A 24,472-nucleotide genomic window follows, 5' to 3' on the forward strand; every position below is an offset into this window, starting at 1 on the left:
CTGTCTGCAGCTGCCTGCAGGGAGGCTGTAGCCAGGTGGGGTTGGGCTCTGCTGCCAGGCAGCCAGCAACAGAAGAAGGGGACACAGTCTGAAGCTGTGCCAGGGGAGGATGTGAGGAGGAAGTTGCTGGCAGAGAGAGTGATTGGCATTGGAATGGGCTGCCCAGGGAGGTGGTGGAGTGGCCGTGGCTGGAGGTGTTGAAGCCAAGCCTGGCTGGGGCACTTAGTGCCATGGTCTGGTTGGTTGGGCAGGGCTGGGTGCTAGGTTGGGCTGGCTGAGCTTGGAGCTCTCTTCCAACCTGCTTGATTCTGTGATTCTATGAAATAATAAAGGAACAATGGATACAAACTTGAACATGGAAGGTTTCACTCAACATGAGGAACAAGTCCTTTACAGTGAGGATGACAGAATACTGGAACAGGCTCCCCAGAGAGGTTGTGGAGTCTTCTACTCTGGAGACTTTCCAAACCCACCTGGATGCATTCCTGTGCAGCCTGCCTTGGGTGCTTCTGATTGTGGTGTGGGAGGTTGGACTCAATGAGTGTGTCCAGCAGATGAAGGGAGGTTTTCCTCCCTCTCTACTCTGCCCTGCTGAGATCTCATCTTGAGTACTGCTGTTTTGGGCTCCCCACTTGAAGAGGGAAAAGGATCTGCTGGAGAAGGTACTGCAGGGGGCTACAAGGAACGGAGCACTTCCTGATGAGGGGAGGCTTTTTAGTCTAGAGAAGAGAAGACTGAGAGGGGATTTAATAAATGTTTTTAAATCTCTGAGGGGTGGGGGTCAGGAGGGGGGGACAGGCTCTGCTCACTGCTGCCTGGGATAGGACAAGCAGCAATGGATGGAAGCTGCAGCACAGGAGGTTCCAGCTCAACACAAAGGGTAACTTATTTACTATAAGGGTCCCAAAGCACTGGCACAGGCTGCCCAGAGAGGTTGTGGAGCCTCCTTCTGTGGAGCTTTTCAAGACCTATCTGGATGTGTGTGACCTAAGCTAGATTTATGGTCCTGCTCTGGCAGTGGGGTTGGATTGGATGATCTCTTTGGGTCCCTTCCCACATCCTGTGATCCTGTGACTGGATAGGGCTGGGTGCTAGGTTGGACTGGATGATCTTGGAGGTCTCTTTCCAACCTGGTTGATTCTATGATTCTAAGCTAAATTTATGGTCCTGCTCTGGCAGTGGGGTTGGACTGGATGATCTCTTTGGGCCCTTTCCAACCTTTGACATCCTGTGATTCCTCATTAAAAAAAAATGATTCTTTTTTCTCATTATTTTTCAGAGCTGCAAATATTTTACATTTCAAACTTCAAAATGTGATAGCACTTGGAAAATGTCACTGCATGTCAGAAATGTTGAGTTCATTAAATCCAGTTTGGGCTGGATGGAGTGGGAATTGGGCATGGATTGGACTGGAATTTTTTTGTGTGCCTGCTTTCACTTTAATGCTTGATCAACTCCCACTTGCATATCTTTGACTATCTTTGCCCTCTGGAAATAATGACTCACAGTATTTTTTCACAGTATTTCACAGTATCAACAAGGTTGGAAGAGACCTCACAGATCATCAGGTCCAACCCTTTAGCACAGAGCTCAAGGCTAGACCATGGCACCAAGTGCCACGTCCAGTCCTGCCTTGAACAGCTCCAGGGACGGCGACTCCACCACCTCCCCGGGCAGCCCATTCCAGTGTCCAATGACTCTCTCAGGGAAGAACTTTCTCCTCACCTCCAGCCTAAATCTCCCCTGGTGCAGCCTGAGGCTGTGTCCTCTTGTTCTGGTGCTGGCCACCTGAGAGAAGAGAGCAACCTCCTCCTGGCCACAACCTCCCCTCAGGTAGTTGTAGACAGCAATAAGGTCACCCCTGAGCCTTCTCTTCTCCAGGCTAACCAATCCCAGCTCCCTCAGCCTCTCCTCGTAGGGCCTGACTCATGATGTAGCTCATTTTTTTTCAAGGGAATATGCAGATCTCTGTGGCAGGGGGAAACTTCCTACTGATGTTGCAATGATTAATGATTTTTTTGCCACACTTGACCGTAATTTTGTAGCTTTCCTCTTCCAGAGCCTTTAAGTGATGCAAAATGGGACAGAAAAGTCATTCTTTGAAGTTTTCTTCATGAAATACTTAGAAGAAACCTGATGCAAAACGATTTTAAGACTGATTTCAAAGAGAAGCTGAAATCTCCCACTTTGAATATTTATTCCTAGCTGCTTCTACTTATAATAAACTGCATTTTAATTACTGGTAGTACAAAATCCTGTTTTGACTGAGGATGTAGATTTTGAAAGGTTGAGAGTGAGAATTAATATATCTGGAATGCTATTTCTTACTGTAGTTGAGAATACATTTTTAGACCTGTCCTTAATCACAGAATCACAGAATTAACCAGGTTGGAAAAGACCTCTAGGATCATTGAGTCCAACCTATCACCTAACCCTTCTAATCAACTAACCCATGGCACTAAGTGCCTCAGCCAGGCTCATCTTAAACACCACCAGGGATGGGGAATCCACCCCCTCCCCAGGCAGCCCATTCCAATGCTGGACTAACTAAACCATGGCACTAAGTGCCTCAGCCAGACTCATCTTAAACACCACCAGGGATGGGGACTCCACCAGCAGTGTGCCCAGGTGGCCAAGAGAGCCAATGGCATCCTGGCCTGCATCAGGAGCAGTGTGGCCAGTAGGACAAGGGAGGTTATTCTGCCCCTGTACTCAACACTGCTCAGGCCACACCTTGAGTGCTGTGTCCAGTTCTGGGCCCCTCAATTCAAGAAAGATGTTGAGGTGCTGGAACATGTCCAGAGAAGGGCAACAAAGCTGGTGAGGGGCCTGGAGCACAAATCCTATGAGGAGAGGCTGAGGGAGCTGGGGGTGTTTAGCCTGGAGAAGAGGAGGCTCAGGGGTGATCTTATTACTGTCTACAACTACCTGAAGGGGCATTGTAGCCAGGTGGGGGTTGGCCTCTTCTGCCAGGCAAGCAGCAATAGAACAAGGGGACACAGTCTCAAGTTGTGCCAGGGGAGGTATAGGCTGGATGTTAGGAAGAAGTTCTTCACAGAGAGAGTGATTGGCATTGGAATGGGCTGCCCAGGGAGGTGGTGGAGGCACTGTTCCTGGAGGTGTTCAAGAAAAGCCTGAATGAGGCACTTAGTGCCATGATCTGGTTGACTGGATAGGGCTGGGTGCTAGGTTGGACTGGATGATCTTGGAGGTCTCTTCCAACCTGCCTGATTCTATGATTCTATGATTCTATGACCTCCCCAGGCAGCCCATTCCAATGCTAATCACTCTTTATGTGTAGAACTTCTTCCTAATGTCCATCCTAAACCTGCCCTGGTGCAGTTTGAGGCTATGTCCTCTTGTTCTGTCCCTGGGTGCCTGGCAGAAGTAATATTTTAGAGGAAATTTTGCTGTATTCCTAACAATTTGATAGAGATGGTTTAGGTTTGGATCTGACAGAATCATAGAATCCTTTTGGTTGGAAAACACCTTTAAGCATCATCTAAATCTACCAAGTCTGGTATTAAACAATGTCCCTCAGCACCACATCTCTGCATCTTTTAAACACCTTCAGGAATAGAAATCTGACCACCTCCTTGTCTTTGAGAACCCTTTCAGCTGAGAAGTTTCTTCTAATATCCAACCTAAACCTGCCCTGGTGCAACTTGAGGCTATCTCCTCTCCTTCTATCGCTTGTTATTGGAGAGAAGAGACTGACCCCCACCTTGCATACAACCTGTTTTCAGGGAGTTGTAAATGGTTTGGCTTCAATGACCAGTAGCCTGCTTGCATTTATTTGCTCATTTCAGACTTGTGATGCTTTAGAGCTACAAAATGTAACTGTTTCTCTCTTCCCCGGTAGGATTATGGCGCTGTCAAGGTACCCAATTGTAAGATCTACCCATCACCTTCTTCCATCTCCAGAGGGAGAGATTGCTCCTGCCGTCTCCATGACTGTCAACTTCACAGGGAAACTGGTCGATTTTGTTGTTGCCCACTTTGGAAATGAAGAGTGTGTACTTTACTTAGTGTTACCTATGCCCCACAAAGTTATGTCACATCACTGTAATTTGTGACCTTCAGAGCTTTTGTTTGTATCTCTTAACATCTGCTGCTGCAGTACTGATTCTAACAAGGGAGGTGGAGTAACTGCTAAGATGTAGCTACTAGTTTAAACCTTGAAGTGTCTTTTAAAAGGGATCCTAGACTCATAGAATGGTTTAGGTTGGAAGTGATCTCAAAGATTATCCAGCTCCAACTCCCCACCATAGGCAGGGACACCTCCTGCTAGAACAGGTTGCTCAAGGCCTCATCTAACCTGGCCTTAAATATCTCCAGGGAGGTTGTGGATCACAGAGTCAGAATGTGATCAAAGAATCACGTTCTGTGATTCTTTGCTCCACAACCTCCCTGGGCAACCTGTGCCAGTGTCTCACCACCCTCACTGCAAAGAACTTCCTAACATCCAGTTTCAGTCTCCACTCTGCCAGTTCAAACCCATTCCTCCTTGTCTTGTCATCACAAGACCTTGTTAATCCTCCTTCTCTAGCTCTCCTGTAGCCCCCTTCAGATACTGGAAGGCCACTCCAAGTTCTTCTCAAAGCCTTCTCTTCTCCAGGCTGCATAACCTTAACTCTCTCAGTCTGTCCTCATAGCAGAGCTGCAGCAGCCCTCTGAGCATCTTTGTGGCATCCTCTGGACTGGCTCCAACAGTTCCATGTCCTTCTTCCACCTCCAGGATGTGTTGCACAAAACTCAACTGAGCCAAATATCTGAGCTACTAGATACATAAAGGTATAGCTCTGCAAAACCAGAAGTAATAGGACTAAAGATATATCTCAGTGCAGAGCAGCATCCATCTGACTTTCTGCATGTGGAGCAGATGGGAGCAGATAGACAGACAGCATCAGTGGACAGTTGCTGTTTATTAAAATAAAGGTACCAGTTCTGAAACCTCCAAGAAAGGACAGTGTGGAAACAGCAACAAAAATACCCATTCAGTGTCCTGACTGTCTGAAACTAAATATGAAATCTGATCTCTGGATTCTGGAAGCAAGAATTATACCAATAACTCAAATGCATGATGGAAAAGGTCGCAGAATCAGAATGGTTTGGGTTGAAAGGGACCTCCAAAGGTCATCCAGTCCAACCCTCTCTGCACTAAGCAGGGACATGCTCTTAGATCAGGTTGCTCAGAGCCCTGTCAAGCTTCACCTTGAATATCTCTAGGGATGGGGCCTCAACTACCTCCCTGAGCAACCTGTATCAGTGTTCCACCACCCCATGGTGCAGAACTTGTTCCTAACATCCAACCCCATAGATTAAGCTCTGTGTTTCATTTCTTTAAAGTGTTGGCTTAATTACTTAGACATCATAGAATCAAGGAGGTTGGAAGAGACCTCCAAGCTCATCCAGTCCAACCTAGCACCCAGCCCTATCCAGTCAACCAGACCATGGCACTAAGTGCCTCATCCAGGCTTTGCTTGAACACCTCCAGGGACAGTGCCTCCACCACCTCCCTGGGCAGCCCATTCCAATGCCAATCACTCTCTCTGACAGGAACTTCCTCCTCACATCCAGCCTAGACCTCCCCTGGCACAACTTGAGGCTGTGTCCCCTTGTTCTGTTGCTGGTTGCCTGGCAGCAGAGCCCAACCCCACCTGGCTACAGCCTCCCTGCAGGTAGTTGTAGACAGCAATCAGCTCTGCCCTGAGCCTCCTCTGCTGCAGGCTGCACACCCCCAGCTCCCTCAGCCTCTCCTCACAGGGTTTGTGCTCCAGGCCCTTCACCAGCCTTGCTGCCCTTCTCTGGACACCTTCCAGCACCTCAACAGCTCTCTTGAATAGAAGAGCCCAGAACTGGACACAGCACTCAAGGTGTGGCCTGAGCAGTGCTGAGCACGGGGACAGAATAACCTCCCTTGTCCTACTGGCCACACTCTTCCTGATCCAGGCCAGGATGCCATTGGCTCTCTTGGCTACCTGGGCACACTGCTACCTCATCTTCAGCCTATTCTCTACCAGTATCCCCAGGTCCCTCTCTGCCTGGCTGCTCTCAGCCACTCTGTCCCCAGCCTGTAGTGCTGCTTGGGGTTGTTGTGGCCAAAGTGCAGAACCCTGCACTTGGCCTTGCTAAGTGAATCTGAACAAGGAATAATTTGGTGATGCTCCATGTTGCTGCATTTCCTCTTTTTGAACTTTTAATGTATTTGTTATGATTCACAGAGAGGCAAATTTAGGTCTTGGGTGGAGAATATAGTACACAAAGAAGCTACTCAGAAAGTGGTAGGAATTTTCATTGTCCCATACTGAGCTTTTCCATTCCCCTTCCCACTATAGAAGCTGTGCTCCAAGCACGTAACTTGTGTGGTTAGAGGTTTCCCTTTTCACTCAGCGTGTACAGCTGTCAGAAACCACTCCCAGTTTGAGTTCTGGAAAGGAATTTCATTCTGTGCCTCACTCAGATGATTTAATTTGCTCTGTTTGTCAAAGCAGAAGGAAGCAGCACTGTATCCCCACCTCTCAGAGAGAAAAGTGAAGGGAAAAACAGGGGGAGACACATGGGAAATGGGCACAAATTTTGTTTGAGGTGAATGAACCTGTAATTAAATGGCAGACACAGCTTCTGGGCTTTCACCTCTTTGCTTTCATCTGCTGCTTGGCATGATTTAAACTATAGAGCACTGGATAACTGGGGAGGATTCCATAGACTGGGTTTAAATTGTGGAAATACAACAATCATAGAGTGGCTGAGGTTGGAAGGGATCTCAGAGATGATCTCCTCCAGCCTCCCAACTGTGGTCAGGAACACCTCTCAACTAGACCTGGCTGCTCAAGGCCTCATCTCAGTGTGGCCTTGAGCATCCCCAGAGAGCAGGCATCCACAGCCTCCCTGGGCAACCTATTCCAGAGTCTCACCACTCTTATACTGAAGAACTTCCTAAGATCCAGTCTAACCCTGCTCTGCCTCAGCTTCAAACCATCCCCCCTTGTCCTGTGCTAAACACCTTGATAAAAAGTGCCTCTGCAGCCTTCCTATAGCTTTCCTTCAGGTATTGGAAGGCAGCTTGAAGATCTCCCTGGAGTTTTCTCTTCTCTAGGCTGAACAACCTCAGCTCCCTCAGCCTATCCTAGCAGAGGTGTTCCAGCCCTTGGATTATCTTTGTGGCCTCCTCTGGACTCGCTGCAATTGTTCTGTGTCCTGCCATTTAAAAAACTGCCTTCTGGGAAGGTGTAATTTTGGAGAGAGCAGCTAACTGAGCAGGCAGCTTCACATATACCTAGGTCAGGCTTCTCTTTAAATGATTGGGGTTTTTTTGTCTGCTGTCTGTGTGCTCTTACTCCATCATGCATTTGGTTGAGTACAGAAGCGCTGCAATTTGGCAAGCACAGCAGCATTTCAATTCTTGTCTTCTTTTGGGATTCCAGATTCCAGAATCAGCTCCCTGGCTCAATGGTATTTAGCCCAGCCTAGCAAAATATAGAAGAGAAAGTGATTCACACAACTGCTTAAAGTAATTAAGGTGAAGAGTCATAGAAAGAGAGTGGCCTTTACATTGCCATGACAAATCCAAGGATGGGGAATGGAACACAGTGAAATGTTTTACTAAGCTCCACTTTGTCATGTTGGAACTGTTGTGTAAATCTTGTTAAAGAGGTAGGGAAATAGCTGTTGAGTAGTGTTAATGGGATGATGTAGCTCTTAGGTTGTATTTCACACATTACCTAGGTTGTATTTACCATGATCTGTCCATCATAAAAATCTTTGCTAGCCTCTGAGCTCTTCATTACTCACCACACTGTGCTAGCATGATTAAAACTCAAGTGCAGGCAGAGACAAAGCCTCAGACAACCAAAGCACTTACATTCACATTTCCTAGTCATGAGATCAGTGTTAGGAACAAAACAGTAATAGAAAAGGCTGTTCCTATAATGGTTAGAAAGAGAGCTCTGGTTGCATCTGCCATGACAAGCTGGCCAAGAGAGCAATGGCATCCTGGCCTGGATCAGGAAGAGTGTGGGCAGCAGGACAAGGGAGGTTATTCTTGCCTTGTACTCAACACTGGTCAGGTGACACCTTGAGTGCTGTGTCCAGTTCTGGGCTCCTCCATTGCAGAGTGATGTTGAGGTGCTGGAAGGTGTTTGGAGAAGGGCATCAAGGCTGGGGAGGGGCCTGGAGCAGAGCCCTGTGAGGAGAGGCTGAGGGAGCTGGGGGGGTGCAGCCTGCAGCAGAGGAGTCTCAGGGCAGAGCTCACTGCTGTCTACAACTACCTGCAGGGAGGCTGTAGCCAGGTGGGGTTGGGCTCTGCTGCCAGGCAGCCAGCACCAGAACAAGAGGACAGAGTCTCAAGTTGTGCCAGGGCAGGTCTAGGCTGGATGTGAGGAGGAAGTTCCTGTCAGAGAGAGTGATTGGCATTGGAATGGGCTGCCCAGGGAGGTGGTGGAGTGGCTGTGCCTGGAGATGTTCAAGCAAAGCTTGGATGAGGCACTTAGTGCCATGATCTGGTTGCTTGGCCAGGGCTGGGTGCTAGGTTGGGCTGGCTGAGCTTGGAGCTCTCTTCTAACCTGCTGATTCTATGATTCCACGACCATGTGGCTGTTATCATAGTGGTCATTTTGAACTGATCAGTTTTCTGCAAACTTTCTAATACCAAACAAAGAAAAGAAAAAGGTGTTAGGTTTGTTTGTGATTTAATATGTCATAGCATGAAGATTCTGAACTAAAATGTACAGAAGTTAAAGTCTTTTTCCATTTCTTTCAGAGAGGACTTGGACAGAAAACTCCAGGCTATAGCTGTTTCAAACCTACTGAAAACTAGCTCTAAACAAGTTATATTTCTAGGCTACATCACTTCAGCTCCTGGATCCAGAGATTATGTTGAATTAATTCAAAATGGAAATGTCCAGGTAATGTAAAAATGCTGCTTATATTAGCAGCTAGAGGTAATCTATACTTGAAATGTTCAGCTTAGTATTTCAAATGGGTAGCTTAGAAGCAGACTATACAGGCACATTGTCAACTGCAGCCTTCAGCTACATCCTGGGCTGCAGCAAGAGCAGTGTGGGGAGCAGGGCAAGGGAGGGGATTCTGCCCCTTTGCTCTGCTCTCCTCAGACTCCACCTGCAGTTCTGGGGGCAGTTCTGGAGCTTCCAGCACAAGCAGGACATGCAATTGTTGGAGCCAGTGCAGAGGAGGCCACCAAGATGCTCAAAGGGCTGCAGCAGCTCTGCTGTGAGGACAGGCTGAGAAAGTTTGGGCTCTGCAGCCTGAGAAGGCTTTGAGGAGACCTTGGAGTGGCCTTCCAGTATCTGAAGGGGGCTACAGGAGGGCTGAGGAGGGACTATTTACAAGGTCTTGGAATGACAGGATGAGGGGTAATGGGTTTAAACTGGCAGAGGTGAAATTGAAACTGGATGTTAGGAAGAAGTTGCTTGCAGTGAGGGTGGTGAGACACTGGCACAGGTTGCCCAGGGAGGTTGTGGAACACAGAATCACACCCCTGGAGGTGTTCAAGGTCAGGTTAGATGAGGCTTTGAGTGACCTGTTCTAGTGGGAGGTGTCCCTGCCTATGGCAGGGAGTTGGAACTGGATGATTTTGAGGTCCCTTCCAACCTAAAGCATTCTGTGATTCTGTGATGTGTTATACAGAGGGTGGAGTTGATCAGGAAAAAAACAAGACAACAGCTGCCACAAGGGGAGTGTCAACTGGAGAACAGAAGGGAAAACCAACACATAGAAATCACAGTTAGAGCTGTCAGGCATTCATCAAGAGCCTAGAGAAGTTGTCAAGTCTCCATCCCTGAAGATATTTAAAAGTTAGCTTTGTAAGGCCCTAAGCAACCTACCTGAAGTTACTCCAGACATCCCTTTCACCTGTAATTCTGTGATTCTGTAGTTTGAAAAGTGAGTTCTGCAGTTTGGTTTTCTGTCAGGAGATGTGAGAGTGATTGGCATTGGAATGGACTGCCAGGGAGGTGGTGGAGTCACCATCCCTGGAGGTGCTCAAGAAAAGACTGGCTGAGGCACTTAGTGCCATGGTCTGGTTGACTGGCTAGGGCTGGGGGATAGGTTGGATTGGATGAGCTTGAAGGTCTCTTCCATCCTGCTTGATTCTGTGCTATGATTCTATGTAAAAGTGTCTGATTTGCCTGTATCTAACAGTGGGGTTTTTATTTTCTACCTTATTACAATGTTTTAAGCAGAACATTTTCCTGCAGCATATTTACACCTTGGTTCTGTTACTACTTTAAAGCTTGCTCATAAGGAAAGGTTGCCTTATTTGTGTGACTCTTTTCCCCTTCTCACTTACAGGATATTGACAGTACAGATCATGACAGGTGGTGTAGCTATATCATGTATCGTGGAGTTATAAGGTATGTTGAAGTGGATCATTTATTGACTGGTTTTAAATATCTTTATGACAAGCAGTTTTACACCATTCACAGGTGATTGTGGAAGAGTCTTACAGCCCTAAACAGTGATGTCTGGACAGTGAGATTATGAAGTAATGAGAAACATGGATCTTGGGGTGAATTGGTGTCTTCTCGGAGTGTCATTTACAAAGACAGGATGACAACTTTCATCCTTTGCTGCCAGAAGCCTTCAGATCTAAATACTCTCCAATAATGCATCCAGTTATAAGCATAAGAGGGACACAGAGCTGTTGGAATGAGGCCAGAGGAGGGCCAAAGATGATCCAAGTGCTGGAGATGCTATGAGGACAGGCCAAGGAAGCTGGGGGTGTGCAGCCTGGAGAAGAGAAGACTTCTAGGAGACCTCAGAGCTGCCTTCCAGTACAGGAAGGTGCAGAGGGACTTTTCACAGGGTGTCTGGAGACAGGACAATGGATAGAATGGTTTGAAGCTGAGGGAGAGTAGGCTTAGAATGGATCTGAGGAAGAAGTTCTTCAGTACAAGGGTGGTGAGACTCAGAAATGGGTTGCCCAGAGACGTTATAGCTGCCTTCTGTGTAGAGTTGTACAAGGACAGGTTGGACGATGGCTTGAGCAGCTGAGTCTAGTTGAGAGGTGTCCCTGCTCGTGATGGGGAGACAGGAGTAGATGATCTCTGAGGTCCCTTCCAACCTGAGCCATTCTACTTGGGTAACATGAAACTAGTTTTGTTTCCCATAGCTCTGGCTTTGCAGATTCATCTTAAAGTTTTGTCTTGCTTCTAGTTTCAATTTCCCAAAGACTTGAAATATAGCTAACAGAACCAATACACTAATAGGATGCCTCCCCTTCTCCTCTCTTTTGGAAAGAAAGGAATTAGATACAGAGAGGAAAAGGTTAAAATACCCAAATAAATAATCTTACTTTGATTTGGGAGTTAAAAGAAAAACTTTAACAATAAATAAAAGGTATTTAAGGTAGGGAAGTTACAAAGAGATATAGGGAAAGGAAAACAAGATACAAAAATATATATACAACCAGGTTGATGGCAATGGATGGAGGCAGAATCAGGAAGGGGTTGGCCACCATGTGGACAGATAGCCAAGTGGTACAACAGGAAAAGCAGGAAGAAGGGTGGTGCTAGAAGGCAGGCAGGCAAAAAGAGAGAGAGAAACAGGAAGTTTCTGTGGTTTTATAGGAGGAGGAAGTTGTTGAGCATGAGAGTGGTGAGAGGCTGGAATGGGTTGCCCAGGGAGGCAGTTGAGGCCCCATGCCTGGAGATGTTTCAAGCCAGGCTGGATGAGGCTGTGGGCAGCCTGGTCTAGGGTAGGGTGTCCCTGGGCATGGCAGGGGGGTTGGAACTGAATGATGTGGGGATTGGTCTCTTCTCCCAGGCAACCAGCAATAGAACAAGAGGACACAGTCTCAAGTTGTGCCAGGGGAAGTGTTGGCTGGATGCTAGGAGGAAGTTGTTGGCAGAGAGAGTGATTGGCATTGGAATGGGCTGCCCAGGGAGGTGGTGGAGTGGCTGTCCCTGGAGGTGTTGAAGCCAAGCCTGGCTGGGGCACTTAATGCCATGGTCTGGTTGATTGGCCAGGGCTGGGTGCGAGGTTGGACTGGATGAGCTTCAAAGTCTCTTCCAAATCTGCTTGATTCTATGATTCAATGATGCTTGTGGTCCCTTCCAACCCTATGATTCTGTGATTCTATAGGGGCCCTAGGCAGGAAGTGGGAGTGGGCTAACCACTACACCTGGGATCAGGTTGAGATCCACCCCCCCAGGGAGCAGTCAGGAGGGCCTGGGGTCAGGTGGATCACCCCCAGAAGGATTAACCCTTTACAAGTGTGAAGGCTAAGCCTTAATTTGGATGTTACCCAGAAGATACAAATTCTGAACTATGATTATTTGGTTTGTTGGAGCAAAACATGAAGCTGCTCCAGCCAAAGGTTTTGCTGGATTTAGAGGGAACTGTAACTGTGTGAACCTATGCTAAAAGACTTTGCTGAGTTCTATGCACTTCATATCTTTTAATATCACTTTGCTTGCAAATAACTCTCTTAACCAAAATGGAATTCAGCTTATTTTGAATAAGCTGTGCAAATTCTGCAGCGTTCACAGGAGTAAACACTAGAAAGCTCTCTTGAGAATCTTGAGTAAAAATAAATAGAATAAACATTAAAAAAGTCCTAACCCTAATTTGCAACCTAATTACTCTCATTAGTCATTGAGTTTCTCTCTTGAATTTCAAAATCCCTCCAGGGAAAAGAGTTGGTGATCTTGAATCAACATGAAGAGACTAAAACTGCCACTTTAACACTCAGGTTCTAGAGCTAGGACTTGTTTTTTGTTCTCAAACTCTTGTTCTTTCTCCATTTTTCTACTTGTGACATCCTGTTATGATGCTTATGTTTATGGAGCACCTTCCCTTTTTTGAAGGTGAGATTGACAGAAATGGAAAAGTTTAGTGGCTCTGGGAGGGAAAATGAACTGAGTTAAGAATGTGGTGAAATGGCTTGGAGTTACTTCTTCTAACTAACTCTTCTTGTGTCTGTTAGGTTGGGCTATGCTCGTATATCTCATGCTGGTTTAAGCGACTCAGAAGTCCAGATGGCCAAATTTAGGATCCCAGATCACTTGGATAGTTATGTTGATAATGACAGAATTGTCACTGATCCCAGCCAAGTTCCTGAGGACATCCATTTCAATCCCAGGTCAGTGTGTGTCCTAAGAAATTAAAGGGATGCTGTGTGTCCAGGTGGGCAGCAGAGCCAATGGCATCCTGGCCTGGATCAGGAGCAGTGTGGGCAGCAGGACAAGGGAGGTTATTCTGCCCCTGTGCTCAGCACTGCTCAGGCCACACCTTGAGTGCTGTGTCCAGTTCTGGGCCCCTCAATTCAAGAGAGATGTTGAGGTGCTGGAAGGTGTCCAGAGAAGGGCAACAAAGCTGGGGAGGGGCCTTGAACACAAACCCTGTGAGGAGAGGCTGAGGGAGCTGGGGGTGTGCAGCCTGCAGCAGAGGAGGCTCAGGGCAGAGCTCATTGCTGCCTGCAGCTGCCTGCAGGGAGGCTGTAGCCAGGTGGGGTTGGGCTCTGCTGCCAGGCAGCCAGCAACAGAGGAAGGGGACAGAGTGTGAAGCTGTGCCAGGGGAGGTCTAGGCTGGATGTGAGGAGGAAGCTCCTGGCAGAGAGAGTGATTGGCATTGGAATGGGCTGCCCAGGGAGGTGGTGGAGTTGCCATCCCTGGAGGTGTTCAAGCAAAGCCTGGATGAAGCACTTGGTGCCATGGTCTGGTTGCTTGACCAGGGCTGGGTGCTAGGTTGGAGTGGATGAGCTTGGAGGTCTCTTCCAACCTGCTTGATTCTATGATTCTATGTGACAACTTACCAAAGAGTCCAAAACAAAAAATTGTTTGCAAAGTGGGGGACACTGGTCTGTGCCAAACTGAGAGGACGAGGAGGCAAAAACTCCTGACTTGTAATTCATGCCTTCCTGCTGACTTGGAGCGTGCTCTTGGCAAAGCCACCCTGTCAGAGCAGAAATTGAAGGCAGCATTTCTTCCACCCAGTTCATCCATTTCTCAGATTGTGTGAGAGGGATGTTTGCCAAGTGGTGTGGAGACTCATTTGACTGACTAGGAGAGATGTCCCTTGTTTCTAAGCACTTGAATTATGGAATCATAGAATAGTTTAAGTTGGAAGGGACCTTAAAGATCATCTATTTCTAACCCCTTGACATCAGCAGGGACACCTCCCACTAGAACAGGTTGCTCAAGGCCTCATCCAACCTGGCCTTGAACACCTCCAGGGAGGTTGTGGAGCAGAGAATCACCCAGTGTGATCTTTGATCACATTGGGTGATTCTCTGCTCCACAACCTCCCTGGGCAACTCACGCCAGTGTCTCACCACCCTCACTGCAAACAACTTCTTCCTAACATCCAGTTTCAATCTCCCCTCTGCCAGTTCAAATCCATTCCTCCTCATCCTGTCATTCCAAGACCTTGTCAATAGTCCCTCCCCAGCCTTCCTTCAGATACTGGAAGGCCACTCCAAGCTCTCCTGGAAGCCTTCTCTCCTCCAGGCTGCACAGCCCAAACTCTCTCAGCCTGTTCCCATAGCAGAGCTGCTGCAGCCCTCTCAGCATCTTGGTGGCCTCCTCTGCACTGGCTCCAACACTTCCATGTCCTGCTTGTTTTGAAGGCTCGAGAACTGTACATAGTAACAGTAGGGTTGACCAGGGTTAGGATTGGAGATGCTGTGGAAGAGTTAATGATATCTCCACTGCAATAAGTAGAAAAACCTTGGAGCATAGGGATTTAACAAGACAAATGCACAGCTCCCCTTTGTCAGCTGCAGATCCATTTATAGAGTGCCTGTGACCTTAATCCAATCAGCATAATTAAATGTCTCCATTACACTCAAAGACCTCTAATTATCATTCATAGATTATGATTTATCTGTGAGTGAAGTTGTGACCTTTTCCTCCAAGAAACTATGTCAAACATCCAGAAGAAGTGTTAATTCCACTGTACTCAGTGTATGATTTAATTGCATGGGTTAAATCACCTTGTAATGGATTTGTTCTGTTGAATGTTCTTTTTTAGGTTTGGATCTTATAAAGATGGACATAATTATGAGCACATTCATCACTTCCATATGAGCACTCCTAAATATTTTAAGCAGGGAAATTAGAATGAGAACACTCCATAGTGTTGGGACCAACAAGAAAGGTTTGTTGCCTGAAACTGAAGGGGCAGCCAAAAAGATGAAGTCATTTGAGGATGAGCGAATCCCACGCTGCGTAACACTGCTAGTGTCTGGTGACTCTTTCCTTTAATAACTTGCCCTCTGTATTGCTTCTACTTTAATCTTCCCAGAGACTCATAGAATAGAATCAACCAGGTTGGAAGTGACCACCAAGGCTTTGCTTGAACACCTCCAGGGATGGTGACTGCACCACCTCCCTGGGCAGCCCATTCCAATGGCAAATCACTCCCTCTGTTATAAGATACTGCTGTGATCAGACTGCAGAGAATCAAAGGCAATCACAGAATGGTAGGGGTTGGAAGGGACCTCCAGAGGTCATCAAGTCCAGCCTCATTGCCAGAGCAGGATCACTTAGTGCCATGGTCTAGTTGACTGGATAGGGCTGGGGGATAGGTTAGACTGGATGAGCTTGGAGGTCTCTTCCAACCTGGTTGATTCTATGATTCTATGATTCTATGACCTAGGGCAGGTCACATAGAAACATGTTCAGATGGGTTTGGAAAGTCCCCAGAGAAGCAGAACCTCTCTGGGCAGTCTGCTTCAGGGCTCTGCCACTCTCACAGTGAAAAAAGGTGTTTCTCACGTTGAGATCAACACAAGAAAGTTGTGGAGGAAGTTCCACCTCAACACAAGGGGGAACTTCTTTACTGTAAGGGTCCCAGAGCACTGGCACAGGCTCCCCAGAGAGGTTTTGGAGTCTACTTCTCTGGAGACTTTCAAGGCCTGTCTGAATGTGTGGAGTCAAGTAACTGCTGACATCACTGAGCTTGTCACTTCATCCTGCTCACCCATCCCTTGTTTTTAGGACTGTGTTTGTGAGAGTGATCTTCCTGGGGTCTTCAAGAAAAGCCTGGCTGAGGCACTTAGTGCCATGGTCTAGTTGACTGGATAGGGCTGGGTGCTAGGTTGGACTGGGTGATCTTGGAGGTCTCTTCCAACCTGATTGATTCTATGATTTTATGACAGAGGATATTAGAAAGGCACTTCAGGAATACATAACCATTGGGATTTCATCTCAAATGATGTTAGAAAGCCTGACTTGATTAGTTACAATTAACCAACCATTGTTGAACTTGTTTACTTCTCACCTAAAGGTTGTGCTTACAAGCCCAAGGAAGTCTGATTAAACATCCCAGTGTAAACATCCTTTGGATAGGATTTGAAATCCTCTTGTTCTCAGTCTGACTCTGCAGCAGGACTGAATAAATTAGCTTTCAGAGTGATGAGAGTGACTTTCCTACACCTTCAACACCTTTCTTCTGCAGACATCAGTGGCCTCTCTACCATCTCCCAGCCTGCAACAGCAGCTGGCTCTAGCACCAACATTGCACAACAGCTCTGAGTATCCTGACTACTTTCCTGCATGCCCTCAGGCTGCCTCTGACACATCCAGCCACAGGTTTGCCTTTTCCTAGCCTGTACACAATATAACATTGTCTTGCCACATTGCTGCACCTTCTTCACAGGCTGCTTCTGCAAATACCTTGTCGTGGGAGCAGTTTATTCATGTGAGATGCAGGAAATGATACTCAGGAACAGAAAAGGCTTGAAAACTGTTTTTAACAACTGGAAAAAGGAATTGGGGTGTTTTTCAAGAGGTTGGGCACTAAAACATGACTTTCATAACAGCTCAGTCTATATATTGTGCCTGTAATCTTCAAAGCATGCTTGGATGGATTTCAACAGGATTTGGAAATGCTCAGCCCATTAGAGATGTTCACACTGATGTTGACAATGTCTAGAGGTTGAATATTCTCCTCTTCTGAGTAGCTTGTGGCTACTCAATTTCTGGCTCCCCAGTCTAAGAGGGACAGGAATCTGCTGGAGATAGTCCAGGGGAGGGATACAAGAATAGAACAAGGGGACACAGTCTCAAGCTGTGCCAGGGCAGGTCTAGGCTGGATGTTAGGGGGAAGTTGTTGGCAGAGAGTGATTGGCACTGGAATGGGCTGCCCAGGGAGGTGGTGGAGTGGCCATGCCTGGAGGTGTTCAAGAGAAGACTGGATGAAGCACTTGGTGCCATGGTCGCGTTGACTGGATAGGGCTGGGTGCTAGGTTGGGGCGGATGAGCTTGGAGGTCTCTTCCAACCTGCTTGATTCTATGATTCTATGATTAGGGGACTAAAACACTAAGGAGAGGCTGAGGGACCTGAGGCTTTTTAGTCTGGAGAAGAGAAGACTGAGAGGGGATCTAATAAATGCTTATAATAATCTCTGAGGGCTGGGATCGGGACACAGAGGCTCTGCTCACTGGTCTCTGGGAGAGAACAAGGAGCAATGGATGGAAGCTGCAGCACAGGAGGTTCCAGCTCAACACAAGGGGCAAATTCTCAACTGGAAGGGTCCCAGAGCCCTGGCACAGGCTGCCCAGAGAGGTTGTGGAGTCTCCTTCTCTGGAGACATTCAAGGCCCACCTGGATGCATTCCTCTGTGACCTGTGCTAGACTATATATATGGTCCTGCTCTGGCAGGGGGGATTGGACTTGATCTCTTTAGGTCCCTTCCAACCCCTGACACCCTGTGATCCTCTGACTTCATGTTAGTGGATCTGTACCTCATAATGCCTGATATCAGAAAGCTATGTTTGCAAGTCTAATGAGTAGAAAGTGCTTGTTGCCATTTGCATTCTGTTATCAGACTGACTAAGAAAAGCCTTGGCCATGAAGTGTGACTACTGCTTCTCCTACTCTGCTTAGATGTGGGAAGCTACAACTGCACTTTTTGTCCTTCAAGCTGCACTCTGATCTAATTCCCTTTGTGTGGCTGCTTTAGAAAGCTGTCCAGTACATCTCTCAGCTGCAAGCACTGTGTTGTAAACTAGGAAAGAAATGTGCTAGAACAGGTCCTGCTGCAGGGGTGTGTGACTCATCCTGCTGTTTTCTAATTGTACTTTCTTCATCTCAGCTTCCACAGGACAGCATGTTATGAAAGAAAAACTCTCTGGGGATGTCTTTATGCATGCAGAGATAGCATGAGAAGATAAAATGCATGAAACAGACACATTCTTTTTTAAAGGTGTGAACATTTTGTTGCAGTCAAATGAGTAGATTATATGCATTTTAGTTGGAAATAATAGGTTATTCCTAATTTCATCCTCTCTGACATTCTCTGCAGGTCAGTTAAAGTTTCTAGGAATATGCTGGAGGAGAGAGCAGTGATTTGCCATTGGAATGGGCTGCCCAGGGGGATGATGGAGTCACTGTCCCTGGAGGTGTTCAAGAAAAGGCTGGATGAGGCACTTAGTGCCCTGGGCAGCCCATTCCAATGCCAATCACTCTCTCTGCCAACAACTTCCCCCTCACATCCAGCCTAGACCTGCCCTGCCACAGCTTCATGCTGTGTCCCCTTGTTCTGTTGCTGGCTGCCTGGCAGCAGAGCCCAACCCCACCTGGCTACAGCCTCCCTGCAGGCAGCTGCAGACAGCAATGAGCTCTGCCCTGAGCCTCCTCTGCTGCAGGCTGCACACCCCCAGCTCCCTCAGCCTCTCCTCACAGGGCTCTGCTCCAGGCCCCTCCCCAGCCTTGCTGCCCTTCTCTCCACACCTCCCAGCACCTCAATGCTGTTCCTCTATGCTCTGGCAGGAGAGTTAGACTGGATGAGCTTTAGTGGTCCTTTCCAGCTCCTAACATTCTGTGGAGCAAGTCTAAGGCAACAAACCTTTTTATTCCCACAAGGAGCATAGCATGAAGCCGTGCGACAGGGCAGCTGAAAGGAGCCGAATGGGAGGAGGAGTGGTGCTTGGACACTGGAATGGGCTGCCCGGGGAGGTGGTGGAGTCGCCGTCCCTGGAGCTGTTCAAGGCAGGACTGGACGTGGCACTTGGTGCCATGGTCTGGCCTTGAGCTCTGTGCTAAAGGGTTGGACTTGATGATCTGTGAGGTCTCTTCCAACCCTGATGATACTGTGAGACTGTGATACTGTGAAAGCAGCGATAGCATCTGCAGCTCCTTCTTCCTGCCACCTGAGGTCCTCTTTTATCTCTGATCAGGACTCCTCTCCTGGTAACACGCAAGAATAGCTCACAGTTGAGGTGTTTCATTGAAACTCAGGGTGGAAAAAAACCTCCTTTCCAGAAACCTTTTACTTTTCCCTGCCTGCTGCTGATTCAGAAATGTGGTTGCTGGGCTTCTAGTAGACAATTTGTTTTCTTCCAACGCCCTGTGCTGTGCTTTGCTGCTGGTTTATCTGCTTTGATAACCTTTGGCAAATTCTGCTTTGCTCATGGGTTTGTTTTCAAGACAATTTTCTTTCCCCTGTGACTTGTAAAACGCTTAATGGTTTGTGATTTTGGTGCCTAAAAATGAACTTTCAAGCTCGTTTCTAAGCAAAGCAAAATCAGGGGGCTGGAGCACCAGGCTGAGGGAGCTGGGGTTGTTCAGCCTGGAGAAGAGAAGGCTCCAGGGAGAGCTGGAGACAGGTAATTGGAGACAGGACAAGGGGGAATGGCCTCAAGCTGAGACTGGGGAGGTTTAGATTAGGTATTAAGAAAAAGTTTTTCATGCAGAGAGTGGTCAGGGACTGGAATGAGCTGCCCAGGGAGGGGGGAAGTCACCAACCCTGGATGTGTTTAAGGGCCATTGGGATGTGGTGCTTGGGGCTATGGTTTAGGGTGCACCTTGTAGAGTAGGGTTCTAGGTTGGACTTGGTGACCCTGAGGAGCTTTGCCCAACCTGCATGTTTCTGTGATTCTGTGATCCAACAGCAGCCTGCCAGTACCTGAAGGGGGCTACAAGAAGGCTGCAGAGAGACTGTTTGCAAAGGCCTGCAGGGACTGGATGAGGGCAATGGCTGCAAACCAGCACAGAGCAGATTTAGACTGGATATTAGGAACAAGTTCTGTACCATGAGGATAGTGGAACACTGCAACAGGTTGCCCAAGCAAGTGGTTGGGGTCCCATCCCTGGAGATACTCAAGGTGAGGCTGGACAGGGTTCTGGGCAACCTGATCTAGTTGAGGATGGCTCTGCTGAGGGCAGAGGGGGTTGGACTGGATGAGCTTCCATCCTTCCAACCCAGACCACTCTGTGATGAAGCTATTTGAGAGATGCAGTGGCTCTGGCAATGTGCAGAGTGATAACCCTTCAGAAAAAGGCAGGGTTCTGTTTCTCAAAGTATGTTTTTTTATGCCCCTGATAGTGGAGAAGAGAAAACTAAGTCAGTGGCTTCTCTTTCTCATGGTAGCCAGTGTTTTTCAGCATCTGCCTGTGGTGCTAATGAGAGCATTTGCATATGTGTGTAGTTAGACATATCAGGATATTCATTGGGATGGGAAAACAAATAAATCATCACAGCCAAAAGAAGTGTTGAGGTTTGGGGTAGGTTTTTTGCTCATTTTGGAGTTTTCTGCATTTTGGGGGGATTTGGGGCAGTCTTGCTTTTTACTAACTGTCCAAATGCTTCCACTGCTACAGAAGGCAGGATTCTGGGAGGACTAGGATCATAGAATCATGGAATCATAGAATCAAGCAGGCTGGAAGAGACCTCCAAGCTCAGCCAGCCCAACCTAGCACCCAGCCTTGCCCAACCAACCAGACCATGGCACTAAGTGCCCCAGCCAGGCTTGGCTGCAACACCTCCAGCCACGGCCACTCCACCACCTCCCTGGGCAGCCCATTCCAATGCCAATCACTCTCTCTGCTAACAACTTCCTCCTCACATCCAGCCTAGACCTGCCCTGGCACAGCTTCAGGCTGTGTCCCCTTCTTCTGCTGCTGGCTGCCTGGCAGCAGAGCCCAACCCCACCTGGCTACAGCCTCCCTAGGATGGGTTAAGAGGTTAATACTGACTTAAACAGTCTCTGTCCGTGAGGCAATGATCTGATTAACCATCTCTATGTAAAATGAAGCATTTCACAGGCTCACAGGATGTTAGGGGTTGGAAGGGACCCAAATTGATCATCAAATCCAACTCCCCTGCCAGAGCAGGACCATACAATCTAGCTTAGATCACACAGGAATGCATCCAGATGGGTCTTGAACATCTCCAGAGAAGGAGACTCCACAGCCTCTCTGGGCAGCCTGTACCAGTGCTCTGTGACCCTTACAGTCAAGAAGTTGCCCCTGGTGTTGAGGTGGAACCTCCTGTGCTGCAGCTTCCATCCATTGCTGCTTGTCCTGTCCCAGGGAGCAGTGAGCAGAGCCTGTCCCCTCCCCTCCTGACCCCCAGCCCTCAGAGATTTAAACACATTTATTAAATCCCCTCTCAGTCTTCTCTAGACTAAAAGGCCCCAAGTGCCTCAATGGTTTGTTAACTGAGGCTTCAGAAAGAAAACACAGGTGTGATTTCATAACATCTGCCAGCCTGGAGACTTGCAAAGTGGTTTCCAACTAGTGGTAAGGAAACCTTCTTGAGGTTGGAGCACAAGTGCATGATGGAGTTGGCCTTGTTCTCATGGGGCAGGACTTTTCTGGCTCAGGCAGACCTTGCCTCCTTGAGCAGGCAGAAGCAGGAAACAAAGTCTCTTTTGTGTTTCCCTATGGATTTCATTGCAGAGCTGGTTTTTAGAGGTCAGGGATTATACCTGTGCATTCAACTCTCCAGAAACACTTTGAACTTCAGTTTGTCAAAGCTACACTATTGTGTGCCTTAGGGATAGGAGGAGATATGGAGGCTGTAGTTGAAAGAGAGGTTTGTACAGCCAAGGAGCTGCTTCCATTTTAGGCTAATATAAGTGAGGGGGGAAATGCACAAACCTTCCTGATTTCAGATACAATCAGACAAGGTTTTCCTGTGCTACCTTTCCTCAGGTCTGTATCAGTTTACAGCTAAGTGAGGCTTAGAAGATTTCTCTTTGAGTTCTTTGTTCTGGTGGTCTATGTGCTTGTTATGGCCAATGTGAGCAAACAGGCACTCCTAAAGGAACTGTTCCTTTCACTCCAGTGTTACAGATTGCACTGGGTTGGAAGAGACCCTCAAAAGTCATCTTGTCCAGCCTCCCTTGCTGTCAGCAGGGACACCTCCAACTAGATCAGGCTGCTCAAGGACTGTATCAAGTCTGAGTGTGAATGTCTCCAGGGATGGGGCATCAGCTGGGCAGTCTGTTCCAGTATTTTACTACTCTCACTGTGCAGAACTTCCTCCTGATGTCCAACCTAAACCTACCCTGCTCCACTTTCAAACCATTGCCCTTTGTCCTATCACTACAAGCCCTTCTAAACAGCCTTCCTGTAGCTTCCCTTCAGATACTGAATTGTAGCTCTAAGGTCTCCCCAGAGCCTTTTCTTCTCTGGCCCAAATTCTTTCAGCCTGTCTTCTCAGGTGAGGTGCTTCAGCCCTCTGATCATCTTGGTGGCTCTTCTCTGGATCTACTCCAGCAGTCCATGTCTCTTTTGTGTTGGGGCCCCCAGAGCTGCACACAGAACTCCAGGCAGGTCTCAGTAGAGCAGAGTAGAGGGTCAGAATCACCTCTCTTGACCTGCTGGCCACACTTCTTTTGATGCAGCCCAGGACCATAGAATCATAGAATCAACCAGCTTGGAAAAGACCTTCAAGCTCATCCAATCCAACCTAGCACCCAGCCCTGCCCAACCAACCAGACCATGGCACTAAGTGCCCCAGCCAGGCTTGGCTTCAACACTTCCAGGGACAGTGGCTCCACCACCTCCCTGGGCAGCCCATTCCAATGCCAATCACTCTCTCTGACAACAACTTCCTCCTAACATCCAGCCTAGACCTCCCCTGGCACAACTTGAGACTGTGTCCTTTTGTTCTGGTGCTGGGTGCCTGGCAGCAGAGCCCAACCCCACCTGGCTACAGCCTCCCTGCAGGCAGCTGCAGGCAGCAATGAGCTCTGCCCTGAGCCTCCTCTGCTGCAGGCTGCACACCCCCAGCTCCCTCAGCCTCTCCTCACAGGGCTCTGCTCCAGGCCTCTCACCAGCTTCATCACACTAAATGCCATTGACCTTCTGGGCTTAAAGTGCACCCTGTTGCCTCATGAACAGCTTCTCATCCACCGGCACCCTCAAGTCCTTTTCTGCAGGGCTGCTCTCAATTTCATCATCCCCCAGCTTCTATAGATATTGAGGGTTGCCCCAACCTAGCTTACAGGACCTTATTGAGCTTCATGAGATGTAACTCAGCTCACCCCTCCAGCCTGTCCATGGCCCTCTGGATGGCACCCATCCCACCCTTCAGTCTTATCAACCACACTACTCAGCTTGGTATCATCTGCAAACCTGCTGATGGTGCCTCAATCTTGCTGTCAGTATCACTGATGAAGAGATTGAACAGCATTGGTCCCATTACAGGCCCTTGAGGGACACCACTTGTCACCTGTCTCTATCTGAGCATTCAGCTATTGACCCTTTAGATGTGGTCATCCAACCAATTCCTTATGCACTGGACACTCCACCCATCAAATCCATATCTCTCCAGCTTGGAGAGAAGGATGTCATGTGGGACTGTGCCAAAGGCTTTACAGGAGTCCAGAGAGATGACATCTCTTGGTCTTCCCTTGCCTGCTGATGTGCTCACACTATTGTAGAAAGCCAGAAGGTTGGTCAGGCAGGACTTGCCCTTAGAAAAGCCATGCTGGGTATCTCAAATCTGTCCTACATCTGTTCCAGTACTGCTTCCAGGAGGATCTGTTCTGTGATCTCCCCAGGCACAGAGCTGAGGCTGACAGGATGGTAACAGGATGGTAATTTCCAAGTCCTCTTCTTTTAATCCTTCTAAAAAGTGGGTGCCATGTTTCCTTTTTTTCCAGTCCCCAGGAACTTCACCTGGCCTCCAGGACTCTTCAAATATCATAGAGAGTGGCTGGGCAACTACATCAGCCCATTCCTTCAGAACTCTGGGATGCATCTCATCGGGTCACAAAGATGATTTGTCTGTGTTGAAGTTCCTTACGTGGTCCTCAACTTGATCTTCCCTTATGCTGGGAGGGACTTTACCCCACTGGTCCACTGACTGAGGAGGGGGATGGATCAAGACTGCCAATGAAGAGTGAGGCAAAAAATGTGTTGAGTACCTCAACCTTCTCCTTGTTTGATGAATTAGAATAGATCAGATGAACTGCAACTCAATGTACCCCTATTGGGTATGGGAGCTTGGGCTGACAATGCACAGATATGAATGTCTTGCAGGTGGGACTGGAGAACTACCCAAGAAGTGAAGGCTGCTTTATTCCATATAATAATAACAACTTCTTTTTAAAGGCAGTAAACGACACAGTTGCTAAGGTAAAGAAAAGATGATGCACGCAGGAAAACATCAGAGACAGAGAAAGTTCTACAGAGATCATTTCAAGGAGTTAGTTAGTGCAAATTTCAAACAAGAGGGTGTTTTGTTGCTCTGACATGGTTTTAGTGCCCGACTTTG

General features: G+C 47.9%; 1 protein-coding gene across 1 annotated transcript in view; it reads left to right on the forward strand.

Annotated features, from left to right (window-relative positions):
• The window catches only part of CWH43 (cell wall biogenesis 43 C-terminal homolog), a 41,770-nt gene extending 26,691 nt beyond the window's left edge, over positions 1 to 15,079 (forward strand). The window contains exons 12-16 of the mRNA XM_064149429.1: positions 3,863 to 4,012; positions 8,762 to 8,906; positions 10,312 to 10,373; positions 12,947 to 13,102; positions 14,992 to 15,079. Coding sequence (XP_064005499.1) covers positions 3,863 to 4,012; positions 8,762 to 8,906; positions 10,312 to 10,373; positions 12,947 to 13,102; positions 14,992 to 15,079 — 601 coding nt within the window. The remainder of the gene's footprint in view (positions 1 to 3,862; positions 4,013 to 8,761; positions 8,907 to 10,311; positions 10,374 to 12,946; positions 13,103 to 14,991) is intronic.
• The last annotated feature ends 9,393 nt before the right edge of the window (positions 15,080 to 24,472 follow it).

The sequence above is a fragment of the Pogoniulus pusillus genome, chromosome 9 (assembly GCF_015220805.1).
Source record: "Pogoniulus pusillus isolate bPogPus1 chromosome 9, bPogPus1.pri, whole genome shotgun sequence".
NCBI classification, from domain to species: domain Eukaryota; kingdom Metazoa; phylum Chordata; class Aves; order Piciformes; family Lybiidae; genus Pogoniulus; species Pogoniulus pusillus.